This window comes from Pseudophryne corroboree, chromosome 5 (genome assembly GCF_028390025.1).
Source record: "Pseudophryne corroboree isolate aPseCor3 chromosome 5, aPseCor3.hap2, whole genome shotgun sequence".
NCBI lineage: Eukaryota > Metazoa > Chordata > Amphibia > Anura > Myobatrachidae > Pseudophryne > Pseudophryne corroboree.
Window position 1 is genome coordinate 531,745,603 of NC_086448.1, and position 19,982 is coordinate 531,765,584.

Genomic DNA, 19,982 nt, shown 5'->3' on the forward strand with positions numbered 1-19,982 from the left:
GTGGACTGTTAAAGTCGAAAAATATCCTGATACATATGCCTTGTACTAACCCCTCATGCATATACCCGCTGCACGTGCACACGCTCTGCCGTGCGTGCACATATCCGCAATTTGCGTAAGATCGCTCCGGCGATCACGCGCGGTGTATGCGCATTTACGGTAGAGTTTGTAAGCGTCTAGCGTGCGACTTGATCATAGCATATTTAACCCGAATAGCGTATATTTTAGTAAATATGCCCCTAGACAATGTCAGCAAGTATGTTTAGTTTAAACTGTTCCTGGACAGAGAGATTCCTCTTTGCATGATAGGAAGGGTCAGACAAAGGTTGAAAGGTGGTGTTTAGTATCCAGCTGTAGGGTATTTTATGAGTAACATTCCGATGCTAGTTAGGAAAGGATCGCTCACTCCTGCGTATAGTTATGCACAAAAGTAATTTATGAACACATATTGTATTTGCTGTAAATTACACATGCGGCGGGAATCCTGAGGATACCTCCCACCAGAGCAGTTGGAGAAAGACACAGCCCACCTGTTCAAATCCACCTATGACCTTTGCTATAATGTGGAGACACATTCCTGTGTCCAATGAACAATGAGATTGTAGGGACCATTGTATTGTGAATGTATGTTGTGTATATAAAGACCACCATTGCCTGTCCAGCCACTCACTCTCTCTGAAGGCTTTCTCTCTGAATGCTGAGGGCTGGATCCAGGACGCGCTTGCGAATCATCCCCACGTATGTATTATTCTCTGTAGCCATTTTGTTATCCATTTTGTTTGCCATTTGTTCTCATTCTGTTCGCCCTTGTTTGCGATCGTTCGCTATTGTTCATGTATATTCTGTTATTCTGTTTAGATTTCTCTGTTAGTTTGTAGTGTATAACTTGTATTGTGTTTCCCCTTTTTCTCGAAATAATCCACGGCAGTGTTAGAACTGCTGCGGTTTTAAATCCAAACCAGGTCTTGTGTTTTCACTCTTTATTACAAAGGGCTTTTCTTAGTGACTCAATTGCTCAAACACCATACACATTGTTTAAAAGGTTCTAATCGTTACATCTTTTTGGTACTTGGTTATTAAGGTTCAAAGTATAAGTATCTTCTCACTGTGTCTTATTAGCAAGGTTTAAAAGGTTAACCACTGTGTGTGCGCCCGCTGTGTGTAATCCGTACACACAGTGCAGCGTGCGTACGTACGCCAAGTGCGTATCACGTGCAGGACTCTGTACGCAAATAGCGTACAAAGTGCGTAGCACGTGCACGTGGTCTAGCGGCCATTACGGCTCCACGGTATTGGTATATAGCTTCATGTTTAAAGGTAATATTTGACATTATCAGTATGTACACATGAATAAGTTTATTCTCTTAGCCAACTGAGTGAACAATCCCTGGAGACATAAACTGTAACTATTTAGCTACAATTGCTGCTACAAAGTATCATCATTATACTCTGAATGAGGTGAACATTAATTCATTTTAATACTGTGTGCCTATAGATTGGTGTGTTTAGTATAGACATTTTATGTTTTTTAATGCAATGTTTATTCATTATTGATATATTGAATATAACAATATAAACTTTTTTATTAATTATTCTTGTCAACTCTCCACACAATTTTTACCCATCTGCAGTACCCCAAGCGCAGCCGTTTTTCCTTTGTCCATATTTGTTCCCTAAAGGCACACGCACAGTGCCTTTCCGGCAGCGCACAGGTGCTACTGCACATTGGAAAATTAACTACTCAGGCGCTTTGGCAGTTTTTTTTAGTAGTTTAGGAGATGTATCAAGATCTGGAGAGTGATGAAGTGGAGAAGTTGTCATTTATCTAGCACAGTCTTTGATATGACAGGTATTAGTTGCTTTGGGCAACGTCTCCACTTTATCACTCTCTGAGGCTTGATACATCTCCCCCGATATGTAGACCTTCATAAGGCTATACAAACAAGAAATGAGACAGCGCTACTGACCCTGGTTTAGAGATTAAAATTATATTTATACGGTATACATACACAAAGATGACAAAAAATATTTTAAATATAAACAAAAAAAGATACCGGCCAGTATCACATTAAATTAATAAAATGTCATCATAAATTACAATTCTTAGTTAATTGCACATCTATGAAAGAATTGTTTTTACGATATTTAGCTTACCATTCAATACTGATGTCAATGATAATATATGCATAAAATTGCCCTAGCGAATTAATGAAAAAAATATATACTCTGAGCTTTAAATGAATGCTGTATTGGCAGTCCCGGTATTTAGCACAATGAATTATTATGTCCCAATGAACAAGCATATATTTCCTTTATCCAGGCAGCCTTTCAATCATCCATATATGGCAAGGTTAGTATTGTTATATAGCCACACAAAGTTCACTTAGCAGCAATAGAAGAAGCAGTCCTGTGAGACTTGCAAGAAAAAACAGCCAATAGCCAGTAATAGAAGCAGAATTAGTAGATTAGGTTAGCCCCTGTTGTGCATTACTTCAGGATTAGAGCACATTTTGCCAAAGCACTCAAAATAGATGTTATCCTTTCCGGCTGCACAAGCTAGCAGCATACGATTATTGGGGTCACCAAAGCTTCACAGCACTCATAACCCTGTGCACTGAGGTATGAGTGATAACAGTTCACCGGCCGGTAAATGAACGTAGTGAGCCACACACCCGATTTTGCAGGGGGTGAGAGACTGTCTCTAGACTCACAATGCTTGTCTTTCTCCCTCTCTCTTTGAGAGGGAGAAAGACAAGCACTGTGAGTCTAGAGCAGGGGTGGGCAATTATTTCAGCTTGGGGGCCACATAACCCATTCCAGTGAATATTCGAGGGCCGCACACAAATAGGTGGGTACAGGGTGTCACACAAAGCGTCAGGGGGTGTACACTGTCAAAAACGTCAGGAAGGTAGGGGTACAGGGTGCCATATACACAGAGGTAGGGGTACAGGGTGCCATATACACAGAGGTAGGGGGTACTGGGTATCAAACACAGGGGGGGGGGGTACAAGGTGTGTAACACACACACACACACACACACACACACACACACACACACACACACACACACACACAGGGGTAGGAGGGTACTGGGACACACACCAGGGGTGAGGGGGGTAGTGGGAGTCACACACACAGAGGTATGAGGTACAGTGATTCACACGGGGGGTAGGTGGGTACAGGGCTCCCAGGGTGCTCACCTCTCTCTGCACCAATCCACTGAGCTGCAGGGTGTGATATGCGGGACCCATATACAGGCCAGGGGGATCCAGGCTGGTCACTCAACAAGTGTTCTGCAGCCCATGGAGCCGTGCCGCCAGTAATTTCGGGTGTGAGGCCGGAACTGTGACCGGGAGGCCAAGGTCTGCTTCCTCCTCCCTGGAGGAGGGAGGGTGCGGGAGATGCTGCCGCTGTTCCTCCATGGTGCTGCAGCAGGGAGCAGGGGGTGGAGCTGGCCGAGGTGGTTAGCCAGGGAGCAGGAGACAGTCGACGTCCAGCTGCCCAGATGATCCGCTGGCCCCATCCGCTGCTGCCCCTGCTTTGGCTCCGCCCGCCGCACCGCCCAGCGCCTGACGTCGGAAAGGAAATCCTGGTCAGCAGCCCCTGTGACGTGACCGGGATTTCCTTTGCGGCGCCGCGTCTTGGAGCTGCTGTAGTGCAATGACAAGCGGCTCAGCCAGTCGGGCCGCTTGTCATTGGGCACTGGTGGGGGACAGCGGGCCAGGCAGGATCGGTTCGCGGGCCGCATCCGGCCCGCGGGCCGCATGTTGCCCAGCCCTGGTCTAGAGTCTAGAGACAGTCTCTCACCCCTGCAAAATCGGGTGTGTGGCTCACTACGTTCATTTACCGGCCGGTGAACTGTTATCACTCATACCTCAGTGCACAGGGTTATGAGTGCTGTGAAGCTTTGGTGACCCCAATAATCGTATGCTGCTAGCTTGTGCAGCCGGAAAGGATAACATCTATTTTGAGTGCTTTGGCAAAATGTGCTCTAATCCTGAAGTAATGCATAACAGGGGCTAACCTAATCTACTAATTCTGCTTCTATTACTGGCTATTGGCTGTTTTTTCTTGCAAGTCTCACAGGACTGCTTCTTCTATTGCTGCTAAGTGAACTTTGTGTGGCTATATAACAATACTAACCTTGCCATATATGGATGATTGAAAGGCTGCCTGGATAAAGGAAATATATGCTTGTTCATTGGGACATAATAATTCATTGTGCTAAATACCGGGACTGCCAATACAGCATTCATTTAAAGCTCAGAGTATATATTTTTTTCATTAATTCGCTAGGGCAATTTTATGCATATATTATCATTGACATCAGTATTGAATGGTAAGCTAAATATCGTAAAAACAATTCTTTCATAGATGTGAAATTAACTAAGAATTGTAATTTATGATGAAATTTTATTAATTTAATGTGATACTGGCCGGTATCTTTTTTTGTTTATATTTAAAATATTTTTTGTCATCTTTGTGTATGTATACCGTATAAATATAATTTTAATCTCTAAACCAGGGTCAGTAGCGCTGTCTCATTTCTTGTTTGTATATTCTTTGCTAGAGGGTTTTTGGATCATCCCTTAGAGTTCAGCTGCTCTCACTCTGGTCAGTGATTAGCGCCAGGTGCATTCCCATTTCCTTCATAAGGCTAGAGGGACACTCATGTGGCCCCTGAAGTCTATCAATTTGCCTATTACCGACTTAAACTGTAAGCTCCAATAGGACAGGTGCCATTTATTGGTAGTATATAAATAGCTGATAATAAATACTTTAATCTCTTAGCAAGCAGGGTTCTCTCACCTTTTGTTTAATTATATGTAATATATTGTTAATTATGTTCAATTTGTTCTGATTGTTCAGAGTTGTAGGTCATGTTGGCAGTATAAAACATATTAATAAAAATAATAAAATATATTAACTTAGCTGTAAACTTTATAAAGAAGACATTGTGCTGCTTTACACTATGCTGCCTTATGATGACATAGATAAATATTATGCTTAAATAAAAAGTGTAACAAATTCTCACACAAGTGAATGAAAGAGGGTTTTTTGGCTTATTTATGTGAGAAACGTCACATAGAGCTCAGTAGTTGTAAACACACAATGGGGGTAATTCCAAGTTGATCGCAGCAGGATTTGTTAGCAATTGGGCAAAACCATGTGCACTGCAGGGGAGGCAGATATAACATGTGCAGAGAGAGTTAGATTTGTGTGGGGTGTGTTCAATCTGCAATGTAATTTGCAGTGTAAAAATAAAGCAGCCAGTATTTACCCAGCACAGAAACAATATAACCCACACAAATCTAACTCTTTCTGCACGTTATATCTGCCTCCCCTGCAGTGCACATGGTTTTGCCCAATTGCTATCAAAAATCCTGCTGCGATCAACTTGGAATTACCCCCAATATGTGATGCTAACCATAAAAGGCAGTAAAGAATATGTAGTAGAGGAATTTGGACATGAACCTGGGAACTACCTTAAAACTAGAAAAGAATACTAAACCACACAAAATATATGTAATAATAACAAAAACAATACTATTTCCAGAAGAATCATGTTTTGCATTATTGATGTTACATAAAACATGTTTAACCCATTATCTCATAAACATTACTTTGATATTTTACAAATTAGAACTGTTACCCCACAATGTACTTTCCAATATCATTTGATACTACATGTTAGTATTAGTAAAAGATTTTTTTCTACAGCTCTTCCAGATGATGATACCAATATTTTTGTGGAAGAAAAAACATCAACATTTAAACACTGGCCCAGTAAAGTCAATTTATAATGTGTGGTCATCTTTTGTATATTCTCTGCATAATCTTAGTAAATACAGTACATTCGTAGAGATACACTACAGTACAGGTCTGTAAAAGGTTCATTATTTTATATACGTGACATAAGGTGCATAGGGGTAGATTTATCAAAGCTTGGAGAGATATATTGTAAGTGGAGAAATAAAGTACCAACCAATCAGCTTTGGTCATTTTAGAGCACAGGTTCTCAAACTCGGTCCTCAGGACCCCACACAGTGCATGTTTTGCAGGTCTCCTCACAGAATCACAAGTGAAATAATTAGCTCCACCTGTGGACCTTTTAAAATGGGTCAGTGAGTAATTAATACACCTGTGCACCTGCTGGGTTACCTGCAAAACATGCACTGTGTGGGGTCCTGAGGACCGAGTTTGAGAACCCCTGTTTTAGAGGATGTGTCTGAAAAATGACAGTTAGGATCTGATTGGTTGGTATTATATCTCTCTCCATTTTATCTCTTTCCAAGCTTTGATAACTCTCCCCCTTATTGTTTTGAGTGACATACCGTAAGAGATATGGCAGCATCATTGTATGTCAATAAGCAGGACTGTTGGTCTAAACAACATTGTCTAACCAATAAACATATTTGTTCTTTTTGTTAAAACAATAAAAATTCTACAAAAATATAATGTTATATTTACATAAACACTCTGAATTCCTAGTCATTGACAATATATATATATACACAACTATAATGTATTTTGTGTGTTTCATAAGGAGGCCATTTGAGCCAAAGAAAGTTTGAAAAGCTGTGCATGATTAGATAGTTCTGTGACCCGGTCCACCATTTCCTGCAACGATGCAGAGCTTGGATAGTTCAAGGCAGCCATTTTAGTGGCCATTACAATATTTTTAAGTAGTTCACACAATTGGTTACTAGAATTCATCAGTCTGTGGCAGAATTCCTTTGTAGAAACTTGTCTTGACAGAGTATCTCCAATGAACACCAGTTTATGTGCACTTAATATGACAAATTTACTGTGGGCAACAAAAATCCTGGGAGGCTGGGCAGTGCCCATGCAGCTGAAGAAGGCATCAATTGAATTTAGCAGGGAAATGAAGAGTGTCTCACACTGCTCAGAGTAGAAAGAGAGGAGCTGCTTATCTTGAGGAGTCAGGGTACTGTTCTCGGCAGGAACGCTATGAGGTGACTTCCACTTTGAGATATCATTTTCCATTGGTGTTGTAATCTCTTGCTCCAGCTGCTGGAACTGACTCAGCTGCAAAACAGATAATGAAAAACATGATCTCTTTAAGCAACTCTAGAAATAGAAATAGATGAAAAAAGTATAATAAAAAAAAAAAAAATTACCTGGTGTTGCTCCAGTTGTGGTTTTCCATGCTTGATGATGTTTTCCTTTTCTAAAAGTTCTCTCTGATGACGTTCAAATTCTTCTTTCCCCTGCAAAGTCCACAGATTCAAACATATGAGTGATTATGCAGTGGAAATACCAAATCATATACACATAACAGTGAGGTCATCCTTATATATAGAATAAAGCAGAAAGGGAAAGAGGAGTGTCTCACTTCTTATCCTGCTAGTGTAGAAATGTGCAGAAATGGGAGATACTTGTATTCATTATATGCTGCTGTGTGTCAGTAAGTTTGTTACTATATTCTATTTTATATACCATTATGTCTGCCAATAAAATAGCTTAATCAGGTAATAATGACCAGTTATTGCTGCTTTAATGTGCTAAATGCAGTAACAACTATAGAACCATATTTGTGCTAATCATTGAGTCCTATGAAGTCATCATTCTGAGTTACAGAACTCTACCCAGAATTTTTATTTCATTAATAACCTTAACTAACATAACTGCAGGGATCTCAAACTTACTCCGGCTTATACCTCCAGGTTCATATTGCTCCAGGGCATAAAGCCTGGAGGCTCTCTCCTGATTTGCAGAGATACCTGGCAAGGCACACCTATGGGGGTCATTCCGAGTTGTTCGCTCGTTGCCGATTTTCGCTATATTGCGATTAGTCGCTTACTGCGCATGCGCAAGGTTCGCAGAGCGCATGCGCTTAGTTATTCTACACAAAAGTTAGGTATTTTACTCACGGCATAACAAGGTTTTTTCATCGTTCTGGTGATCGTACTGTGATTGACAGGAAGTGGGTGTTTCTGGGCGGAAACTTGCCGTTTTCTGGGCGTGTGCGAAAAAACGCTGGCGTTTCTGGGAAAAACGCGGGAGTGGCTGTAGAAACGGGGGAGTGTCTGGGCGAACGCTGGGTGTGTTTGTGACATCAAACCAGGAACGAAACTGACTGAACTGATTGCAATGTAGGAGTAAGTCTGGAGCTACTCAGAAACTGCTAAGAAATTTCTATTCGCAATTCTGCTAATCTTTCGTTCGCAATTCTGCTATGCTAAGATACACTCCCAGAGGGCGGCGGCTTAGCGTGTGCAATGCTGCTAAAAGCAGCTAGCGAGCGAACAACTCGGAATGAGGGCCTATGTTTTTGATAGTTGGGGGACTCTTGTAAAAATAAGCATACAGTAGAAGGGAAAACCTCCTACTGATGAGTACTACTGTAACCATAAGGGTGAGTTTATTTGTAGGAGTTCCCTAAAATGGTAATACCTACCTAGGAAATATTATTTTCTAAGCTGTCCATTTTCCCTAGCTGGAGCAAATAGAGGCTACTCCATTTCTCTCACAGTTCCAGGCAAATACAGGGGTGGGGAAGGGCAGTTAGGTCAATCACAAATTGCAGGCTCTTGATTGGGGCTTGTGATTCATCCTTCAATTCACATGCCCATCTGCAGCCATTAAACGATGGTTAACATCATGAATTGACCATTTCTGTATACAACATATGTAGGAGTCTCAATGGCTCAAGTTACGGTATGAAGGGGCTACAATTTTTTCCTAGGTGATGGTGCAGCTTTAAGAACAGTACATATTCAACATGTAACAAGCATTCATTAATACAATGCGTTCACATAGTTTAGGGACCAGGTTAGTCTGTAGATGTATTGGTTAGCTTTTATAACTCAACCTATGATTTATGTATGTAAACACTTAATATTGCTGCTCTATGTGAATGCAGTCTGTTTAAAAGTGGCCCCATGGTAAGTTCAAGGGCAACTTCTGAGTCCTGTGCAAAATAGCCTGTGCTCTGATTTAAATTATTTCATACACAAGACATTCCAATCATTACAGGATGTATTATATTGTTACCTGTAAATGGACATAATCATAGTCATCCATCCAACTTCTCATTGAACCATCCCGACTCTTGTAATTAGGAATATGGTCTTTTACTATTTGTGGCGATGCTTGCATATTATTTAGTGGTATAATCTGAGCACCGTTGATAGAATCTGAAGGTCTTTTATTATGGATATTAGCAGTAGCTTGCCTAAATAAATGTTCTGCATTAACACTGACAGTGGTGGTTAGCTGTTTAGCATCGTCTACGATGGTCCTAGCTACCATGACAAACCGTTCCAGGCTGTCACACTTGCTGGTGGCTTTATTGTAAGCAAGAACATTGGCTGACCAGTTGCAGTTGCTGAGATCCTGGCTGGTCTGGGCCAAGATCTGATGAGAATCATCCAGTCTCTGCAACTCCCTTTTCATTTTATTATAAAGACCAGGCTCTGGCACACAAGAGGCATTGGTGGTAGCCCCTTTAGAGAAGTGGAGAAACTCATACAAAGATTGCTGTACTTTGTCTACAGCAGAATGAATTTCATTAACATGTCTCTCCATGTAAACATGTGAGCGCCATTCGGCATTGACAAAAGTCAATAGTTTAGAAACCGATATTTCCACCATTTGCTGAAGTCTCAACAGTAATTCTATGGCAGAATCTGGGTCCATTTGGAGTTTTTTGTCCTGAGAGGGTGAGGATGCCACAGAGGATTCCTTGGAAGTTGTGGATGATGTAGACATGTTGCTTCTAGTGCTTCCAGTACTAGAAAATGACAGTCTATTTACACCTTCAGTTACATCCTGCATTCCTTTACAGTCCTGTTGTACCTGTGGTGGGAAATCATAAATTCCTTCCTGGTCTTCTGATACAAAGCCCTCTGTCTCCCCGGAGATGTGAACTCCTCGCGGAAAGTCGTAATCATCTGTTGATGGATGACTGTGCTGGTTGCGAGGGAAATCATATAAGCTGGGTTTTCTTGAAATGACCTCAGAATGAAACTGGTTGACTCCATTCATTTTCCTGCACTGTTCTTGGCAGGCTTTAGAACTTGGTGGCAGAGTGTCATAAGTTGCCTCAGGACGCTGTTTTGTTGATTGCGGAAAGTCATATGCTTTATCTTTAGTAGATGGTAAGATGTTGTAGATCTAGAAATATAAGTGTAACACATGTATGTCATTTAATGTAGTTATTGTCTTATATTAGATCACGTCACAAGTACAAATTGTGGACTTGCATATTTTAAACTAGGTATAATAGTATAGGCATTATATGTATATTATAGGTATATATTATGCAGTGCTGTCCAGAGTTTTTATTCACTCACGTCAGTCAATCTATTTTTTTTACCACAGCTACAGAATTGCACCCATACACAATGTACATTTTTTAACTCTGGAAGGAAACCAAGAACTCAAGCATATATGGGGAAACATACAAACTCCACATATGTAGCACTCTGGTTGGATTTTAACCCAAAACCCCAGGATAATATTTTAAGTAAAGCTTTTACTACAGCTACTGAATTGTGCCCATACACAATGTACATTTTTGAACTCTGGAATGACACCACGAACCCAAGCATATATGAGGAAAACATACAAACTCCACACGTGTAGCACTCCGGTTGGATTTTAACCCAGAGCCCCAGGGTAATATTTTAAGAAAAGTTTTTCTAATAAAGCCCCTTTCAAAAAATAACACATTTTATTCAGGCAGTGATAATTACCCCTTGTGAAGGAGGAACATCATAAATCCCTTGATCCCTGGATGGACTTAAATACATGCTATTTTTTGCAACCGGTGGGACATCATACACCTGGAATAAAAATGAGATGGAATAGGTTTTATTTTATCATTCTATATGTTGCAAGATTCCACAAAATAACACACTGGTCAGTTCTTGCTTGCTTACTTCTGCTGGAGAGAGTAGGATTTATCATAAATATACAGTACCTGCTCCTTATAGAGCTCCTTTTAATTTGATTAAAACTGCCTCTCCATTTCAGTGTCATGCTAGTAAGCACAGGACACTTGTATTACGGGTCCGGTTATGTAATACCAGCGTTTGGGATCCTGGCAGTCAGGAGACCAACGCCGGAATCCCTGCGACGAGCGCAGCAAGTCCCCTTGCGGGCTCGCTGTGCTCACAACACTTTGGGCCTGGTGGCGAGCGACTATTATATTCCCTCAGGTGGTGGCGTGGGCCACCACCCGAGTGGGGTCTAGAGGCTTTGGTCGGGATTCCTACTGGACGCATTTCACCGGTAGTCGGGATTCCGGCGTCGGTCTCCTGGCCGCCAGGATCCCGACAAACGGCATGTCCTTATCCATACTCTGGCGTAAATAGCCACCATCATCATCAGGCCACACTTACCATCATTAAGAGCCTCTATTCATATGGCACCACAAGGGGTCCGCACCAAATGTACAGAGTAGGTAAACAGATTTCACCAGACCTAAGGGCCTGATTCAGGTTTGTTAGCAAAGTAAAAAAAAGCACACAAATGGGCAAAGCCATGTTACACTGCAGGTAGGGAAGATCTAACATGTGCAGAGAGATATAGATTTGGGTGGATTGTTTCTGTGCAGGGTAAATACTGGCTGCATGTAGCCCACAAACGTTAGACATCTTTATTTTTACATTGCAATTTAGATTTCAGTTTCAATACGCCCCACCCAAATCTAATCTCTCTGCACATGTTACATCTGTCCCACCTGCAGTGAAGCATGGTTTTGCCAGTTTGTGTGCATTTTTGCTTTGCGAACAAACCTGGATCAGGCCCTAAGTTGGGTACGACTCTGAATTGCTCATAGTTGTGAATACTCAGCTCCGAATAGAATAATAAATAAAATATGGATTTGTGTGGAGCTCTGCATTAGCCCACCTGTGAGAGACTTTTCTACCATGACACTTGTTCCAAGACACCTATGGCTTCTGTACATATTACTTACAGTGGTCATAAGCAGTTCTTTGTGATTTATTGTGCACTTACCCCCTGAGGTCGAGCAGGAGGGATATCATAGACATTTGTCTGCCACTTGGGAGAAGATTCATAACTGCATCCTTGACCCATCCTATTTGGGGTCATGACCTACAAATTTGAAAACAAAAACAAAATACATCATATATTTTGCATGAAATTAAAACAAAACTGTTTGTACAAGTCTTCAATGTGGTGACCACCTTTAAAACATTTAAATTATCCTCACAGTACCATATAGCAGACATATTAAACATATAATTATATAGCGAAGGGTTCACTTTATACCCTGTACATGAGTCTTTCCCGCACAGATACAGTAGGATGTATGGAATATTCTGACAAAGCCCCACAGATTTTTTTTTTTTTTTTGCCATAGCTGACAAACATATAAGTTATTTTATGGAGGATTTCATGAGTTGCTGTGTGTTCTTCGACTGTGTATGAAATAATTCTTCTTGTTTACAGCAACGTATACATTATAATTCATGCTTCTGTGCCCTGAAAATGTACGTCTCTGAAGAGGAAAGCTTTTACAGATTGTAGCACATTAACGCTTCTGTTAGCCAAGCATAGTACTAAAGCCACAGCTCCACACAATTATTTTATCCCTAATTACCTTGTGAACTGATGATAATTAAATATCATACAGCAAGTTCATTAACAAAAGGTCACTATGGGGGACATTTACTAAGCACTGATAAAAGCGGAGAAATGAGCCAGTGGAGAAGTTGCTCCATCAACCAATCAGCAGCTCTGTATAATTTTATAGTATGCAAATTATAGATGTTACTTCAGTGCTGATTGGATGCCATGGGCACTTCTCCGCTCTTATCACTGCTTAGTAAATGTCCCTCTATCTTCTTTAAGGTCATGCTAAATGCCACCTAGGTAAGACATGGGTTGGATAAGACCTACAGAACAGGGTTGCAGGCTACTATACAAAATATTCTTATAATTTGATAGTGTCAATGCAGCCACAAATACCTTATGTCCAATAATACCGCTTTTCCATTGAAGTCCAAAACAGGTCTGACCTGAGAAGTTCCCCTTTTCCACAGCGGTGCTGATCCGGGAGGATCGGCACCGTTCACACTGCACTTGGGAGATTACATAATCTCCTTGCACCTGGGAGAGCGGCTCACGCCACCCTGTAAACGGGTCCTAGGTCGGACAACCCAGATAACCCATTTCCACTGCATGTCACTTGGGACCTTCCTGGGTAAAAACCTACTAGGTATCCATGAAGAGCCATTTCCACTGACCAAAATCTTGGGTTCATGCATGCCCATGTGCAATAACCAGGATTTTTGAGTCAGTGGAAAAGGGGTATCAGTGATTACTTCAAGTCACACAAAGGTTACTGATCCATAATTTTATAAAACAATAAAATCATCAACAGACAGTAACACTGCTGACACCACTATGTGGTTTAAATAAAAGGATAGCAAGTTATTAAAAAAATCAGTTCAGTGTGTTAACATACAGTAGGAAAATGACAATTTAATTGCACGTGTTTTAGACAGCAGGTTATACCTATTGTGAGTAAAATACTAATTATGACTTATTCCCTCAGGGGTTTGTCCAATTATATATTCTTTTTCTGTAAATTGCAGAAATTCACAGCAGCTATAGTCTGTGCTGCAGCGATGTCACTAGTTCCTAGGGCTGCATTCTGACTCTTTAGTTTTGCCAACAGAATTGCTGCCTGCAATGTGTGCAGGAACGCTTCAATATAAAACACCAACACTATGCATGTTAAGTAGACAATTCACTAAACAACAGATTTCTTCTATATTGTGCCAAAAACAACGGAGATCAGTGTTTTTCTTCAATAAACTGCAGAACAAAAACTCCTAAGCATTATATTTAACAATTTGATTTTTAATGAATCTAGGGGGTAATTCCAAGTTGATCGCAGCAGGAATTTTGTTAGCAGTTGGGCAAAACCATGGGGGTAATTCCAAGTTGATCGCAGCAGGAAATTTTTTAGCAATTGGGCAAAACCATGTGCACTGCAGGGGGAGCAGATATAATATTTGCAGAGAGAGTTAGATTTGGGTGGGGTGTGTTCAATCTGCAGTCTAATTTGCAGTGTAAAAATAAAGCAGCCAGTATTGACCCTGCACCGAAATAAAATAACCCACCCAAATCTAACTCTCTCTGCACATGTTATATCTGCCATACCTGCAGTGCACATGGTTTTGCCCAATTGCTATCAAAAATCCTGCTGCGATCAACTTGGAATTACCCCCTTAGTGCTGCGATCAACTCAGAATTACCCCCCTAGTGCGGTTTTATTCACTAGTTGTACAGTATGTGGGATAACAATCATTTCTCAGGAATTGAGAATTTTTTTTTTTATTGTAGTTAACTTATCCTCGTTCAGTGACATTCCAGCAAAAGAAAAAAAAAACCTATTCCTACATGCTGACCCTCTCGGAATGTTCTTCCTAACCTACATGTTAATGAACTTCAAGCTATTTTATTTATTTATTTTTCAAGTAAATTCCTGAGGTCATTTAGAGGAACACAACAGTGAATTCCAATCTTATAATTCCTCACTAGTTTGTGCAATAAACTAGAAAGCACGCTGAACTGTGGGCTATAATCCAAACATTCAAGCAATGGATTGTAAATCTGCATGATTCCTGTCAGCAAAGGTTAAATTACCTACTAGTCTGCACGGCCTATTTTGGTTTCAGTCAAGCATAATATGAGATAGACCAAATGTGACAGATAATATGTATCCCTGTTTGTAATCACAGCTTGTGAGACCAATAGTAGTGACTACAGAGGCAGCATTTCAAGCCAGTGTGACATTTCTTGTTAGCTACAAAATAATCTTAAACAGTAGTGACTATGCCTTGTAGTGTAGGTATAATAAAGAACCGTTTATCTACCGCGCTTTGAACATTGATTTTTTATTATATTAAAAAACATTCCCTTAATTTGCAACATCATACCTAAAACCTACCAACATAAACATGATCCCAGCTTTTACCAACACAATCTAGATATAATCTGTATGTTGCCGTGTTCCCCACAGTGACTGTTAGCAGAGGTGTATCTAATGCAGTGTGACCAATGCCACCCATCAAGGTCTAACGCCACAGGCATAGCATGGCTGACTGTTCCCTAGATAGAGTATGTGTGTGGGAGGGTGGGGGTAGGGTTTGAGGGTAGGATGCAAAAGTGCTACAGAGAACAGAGAGGGCAACAGGGGTAAGATAGGTACAACGCTGACTGGCTGCCTTTCTTGTCTTTATACAACTATTCTGAAAAGAAAATATGGGAGTCTCCTGTCTTAAATACATTTCAAAATATAACTATGTTATACCTGTAACGTCAATATAAAGTTGCCAAACTATCTGAAAGTACTTTTGCTTTATTTCATAAATATTTGAACATTTATAGTTACTTTTATTGTTTATAAGTTTTTTCTAAAGGTTGTTAAAATTTTTTTACTAGCTAGCAATATGTTCCTCTAAGTTCTTTCTACAGACCCTAAATTCAGGTTCCAGTTAGACTATAAAATGTAGAAGACACTGAAGCCCTGTGTGCAGAACTTTTGCACTGGATAACTAGTAATTGTCCTCCCACTGTTTCTTTAGAGCTCTCTAGGCAAAGCAGGCTTTGAACAATGGCAATGCATCAATAGTGAAAGGCCCGAAAGAAAAAAGCACAAGGTCATAAGCAGTAAAAGAATATAGAAGCTCAGATCAAAACAACCTATTACAGTAACTGCCCACACTGAAGAAATGCACTGTACTGTGTAATTTCCTCTGTACCGTTTATGGTGAGGTTACTTTACTTCCTGTTGCTCACATTTCAGTTCCTGGTCCTTCCATTAAGAGAGTGATTTTCTCAGGGAGAAAGCATGGGGAGAACAATGAGTGATTTTGTGTGAGAAAATAATAGTGAAACAAATCATTTCTTTCCGCTACTGGACAAGCTCCAGACTTCTGAAAGGCAAGGTGACAGCGTGTAAACCGGACTGAGATCAGAGGAAAAGAGGTCTGACCTCTGGACCTGACACTGCTGTCACTCAGAGTCCTCACAGACAGTGACAGGTGATCCAGCTAGTAATATCATCAATGGTAGCTACTGTCTTTTTTTTGCCACTGACATGACAAGAGCCTTTATCAGTTGTCTTGAATACTGTAAGAGGCCTTTGTTTTACCAACAGATTTTTTTAAATAAGCCTTATTGGATTGTCAGCAAGCATTTGCTTTATTTAAGCTAACATCAACCAGAATACAATCATCAATAGCTGCTAGAGTAAATGTACTTCATAGCGGCAATTTTAATAGCCTCCATGTTCCTATAGCATCTTCATGCATTAATTCTCTGTGCACATTACTGTAATGATTTTTTTTCTCCATATTTTACCCATGCAATCTTACATACACGTGTCATGGAAAAATAGCACAAACGGATACTATTTATGGGCAATATTCAATTAGCTTTGGAATTTTCGACAGGGCGGAAAGATGGCACTTTCTGCCGATAATCTGCATTTTTTGACACTTCACTATTCAATTGAAGTTCCGGTTTTGTGCCCTGTCGAAAATTCCGAAATGTCGAAAAATACATGGATGAGCGGAATCTCCGCTCATCCATGTGTTTTCGACCCCGCTGCGGTCGAAAATGACCGTTTATTTATTTTCGCTGCGGTCAAAAACATCCGCAATATGCCAGGTTGGTGACGCAGTGTGGGCGGTGCTGGGAGATCACATGATCTCCAAGCGCCGCCTGTCCACACACTGTGTATGGGAAACAGGTCGCACTGACCCGGCTCCCGTTCACACCGCACAGCGAGCCGAGTTGAACCCTCGTTCAACCCTGCTCGCTAGCAGAGTTTAAATACCGGGTCACTCAACCCGGTATATCGGCTCTGGTACCTTTCACACCGCACAGGAACACGGGTTATGCGCGCTCATGTGCCAATAACCCGTGTTTAAAGCTGCTGGTGTGAAAGGGGTATAACACACACGTCTTACACATACACATGTCACACTCAAATACTTGCAAAGCAAAAATACACTCCCCTATGGGTGGCGACTATCTGCTCGCAGCAGTGCAAAAAACCCCTAGCGAGCAATCAGGTCTGAATTAGGTCCATTGTACAACCAGTTCTACTTGGACGTTTTCCTTTCTCATTAGGAAAAATGTAATGCATCTTCAGTTACAGCATTCTGACTTGATAGAAATAAAATAGTAGAGGTCCCTAAATTCAGTAAGGACATCATATTTAATTGGACTAACAGTCACACTTTTACAGTTCCTACTTTGCTTTGTAATATTCTTACAAATAGCAGCTCCTGCAGGATTTCTGGCATACGCCACAGAAAGAATCCATACATCTTGAACTACAATATATTCAGAAGTGTTTTAAGACTAACAAAAGCTTTACATGCTGCACCTATAACAGCCAGGACTGCCCCAGGTAAAGACAGAGAGAACACATGGGCCTGGGCAAACAGCAGGTGTTCTTTCTGTGCAAACACTCAAGACAGAACAGGACTCAGGACCCATTTATGTAACGCACGCCATAAATGTAACCCTTTCAGTGCAGCACTTGTCTAAAAGTAGAATTACTGCTCACATTGTCTATTTTCTTCAAGTTCCCCAACAACCTTTTAATATTTCATACATATACTAATATTTCTCAGCTGTCATTTGTCAGGTATCCAGCTATTGTGGTTTCCCCTATAGTCCCATCCATGAATTCACTCCTGCCTCATACCACCTGTGTCTTTCCAGCTTTATGACTACCCCCAAGTTTCTATTTCATCTGCCCCCCTTCCGTCTCTCTTGCGTCTCTCTCTCATCTTTGTAACCCACCCCTATCTCCTCCGATTACTGCTTTCCACTCCCCACCCATCGGGGGCATGCAGGGGATTGCTTTTCTGCCACCCCTGTTTTCCATCTATGATAACCCCCCCCCCCCCCCCCCCCTCTCTCTCAGAGGGATTGTGAGTGTGTGGAAGTGCTGCAAGTGGGGAAGGGGCGGGTGGTGGGTTGCCAGTCTGAGGCACTGACAGCGCTGTATGGGGGAGAAGGTTGACTGTGGCTGTGTATAAATGGTATACAGGGCCACCAAGAACTTGGGAGGGCACCATATGTCCCATCATCTACCCTTTGAAGAAGCTATGCGGCATTACAATCTCATATATAAAAAACATGTTAAGTAACTTTTAAGCATGTATCTAATATAATTTTAGTAGCCATGTTCCTACCAATCAATATATCCCATCAAAATCTCTCTACAGGTATAACAAGTATGGTTATCAGTCACAGGCTCACACAGCGCAGACAGAGCTCAGAGGGGCATTCCAAGGTCTCTCTGCTCACTACTTCATGTGCATGCAACCAGTTGTGGAGCCGGGGGAGGACCATTGCCGCCACCCCCCAACACTTCCCTCCTGTGCTACTCTCTCCCTGTCCTGATGTGCTGCACACCAGTGTCCTGCTCCTAGAGTCAACAGCTGTAGGCAGGAAAGAAATGTTACAGGGAGTGTTGATTGGCCTGATTGCCTCCTCCCCTGGATCCCCTTCTGCATGTGACTATGGTTACCAAAGTAGTCAATGAGACCAAGAAAAGACAAACTAAGGAGAAATAGTAAATATCACGATTCTTCTTATAGCCTGGCATAGTGATTCATGTTTAAAAAAAACTCAAGCTACATTTACGAAGAGGTGGCTTTTGTAAACTGCTACTTGGTGGCTTATAGTTGATTATGTAAAGTGGCACTAATATTCAGTGTACAGCTCGGCACACTTTATACTGACTGTTAGTGCCGCTTTAAATGCAAAAGTCGCTTCGTAAATATAGCTCCTCATCTTAGAATGGGATCTCTGCTAAGTTGTCATTTTAAGTGCAAGTTGTAATATAGAGATTGTCAAGAGAACACTTTACCACTTCACGCTTCAAACATTTCTAACATTTACTTTATTAATTTTATCATTTAATTTTGACAACTATTATTTTTATTTCCTATGCATATTGATTGCAAAGGAAATGTATTAATAGATATTTACAAATTTAAAATAGGCACATTGAAAAATGCTAATCCGACATCTATTTTGACACCAATACCTAAGAAATGATATAGCTGTTGAAGAAAGGTCCATATTGTGAGGCACACTTAGGTGTAAATATAGCGGTTTCAATTTGCCTATTGCTGGGAATATTGTTTCTTGTTATTACACTGAACCACTAAGATGTTTACATTGCTGTGGCTAAACTGGTAACATTTTCTTTATACCCAAATGGTCATGAACATATGGTGTTTACTTCTGTATTCTGCAAGCACCTAGCTATGTTTTCTCTGGGGTTGGATATTACTCTTGTGTGGCCAAAAATGTGAATCATGTTAACTAACCCCGTTCCCTCAAACTGCAAGGCTAAAAAAAGCACAAAGTCTCTGGCTGTAGTAATGATTTAATCTGTTTACACACATAGCAACAAGCTTATGAATAAAACCAGCCTGGGGTGGGGGGCAATGAACAGGTAAAATATGAACAGCTCCTGTAATTCATCAATCATTGGGGGTAATTCCAAGTTGATGGCAGAAGGAAATTTTTTAGCAGTTGGGCAAAACCATGTGCACTGCAGGAGGGGCAGATATAACATTTGCAGAGAGAGTATGGGGGGTAATTCCAAGTTGATCGCAGCAGGAAATTTTTTAGCAGTTGGGCAAAACCATGTGCACTGCAGGGGAGGCAGATTTAACGTGTGCAGAGAGAGTTAGATTTGGGTGTGGTGTGTTCAATCTGCAATCTAATTTGCAGTGTAAAAATAAAGAAGCCAGTATTTACCCTGCACAGCAATAAAATAACCCACCCAAATCTAACTCTTTCTGCACATGTTATATCTGCCTCCCCTGCAGTGCACATGGTTTTGCCCAATTGCTAAAAAAAAATCCTGCTGCGATCAACTTGGAATTACCCCCTAGATTTGGGTTGGTTATGTTGTTTCTGTGCAGGGTAAATACTGGCTG

General features: G+C 41.0%; 1 protein-coding gene across 6 annotated transcripts in view; it reads right to left on the minus strand.

The window, feature by feature from the left end:
• Window positions 1-5,550: 5,550 nt before the first annotated feature.
• Window positions 5,551-19,982, minus strand: part of NEDD9 (neural precursor cell expressed, developmentally down-regulated 9) — a 247,376-nt gene continuing 232,944 nt past the window's right edge. For all 6 annotated transcript variants that reach the window (XM_063923165.1, XM_063923164.1, XM_063923167.1 and 3 more), the window contains 5 exons: window positions 11,989-12,087; window positions 10,722-10,811; window positions 9,019-10,140; window positions 7,143-7,232; window positions 5,551-7,050 (listed from right to left, as the gene is read on the minus strand). In XM_063923165.1, the coding sequence (XP_063779235.1) occupies window positions 6,541-7,050; window positions 7,143-7,232; window positions 9,019-10,140; window positions 10,722-10,811; window positions 11,989-12,087 (1,911 nt within the window). In that variant the 3' untranslated portion in view covers window positions 5,551-6,540. The remainder of the gene's footprint in view (window positions 7,051-7,142; window positions 7,233-9,018; window positions 10,141-10,721; window positions 10,812-11,988; window positions 12,088-19,982) is intronic.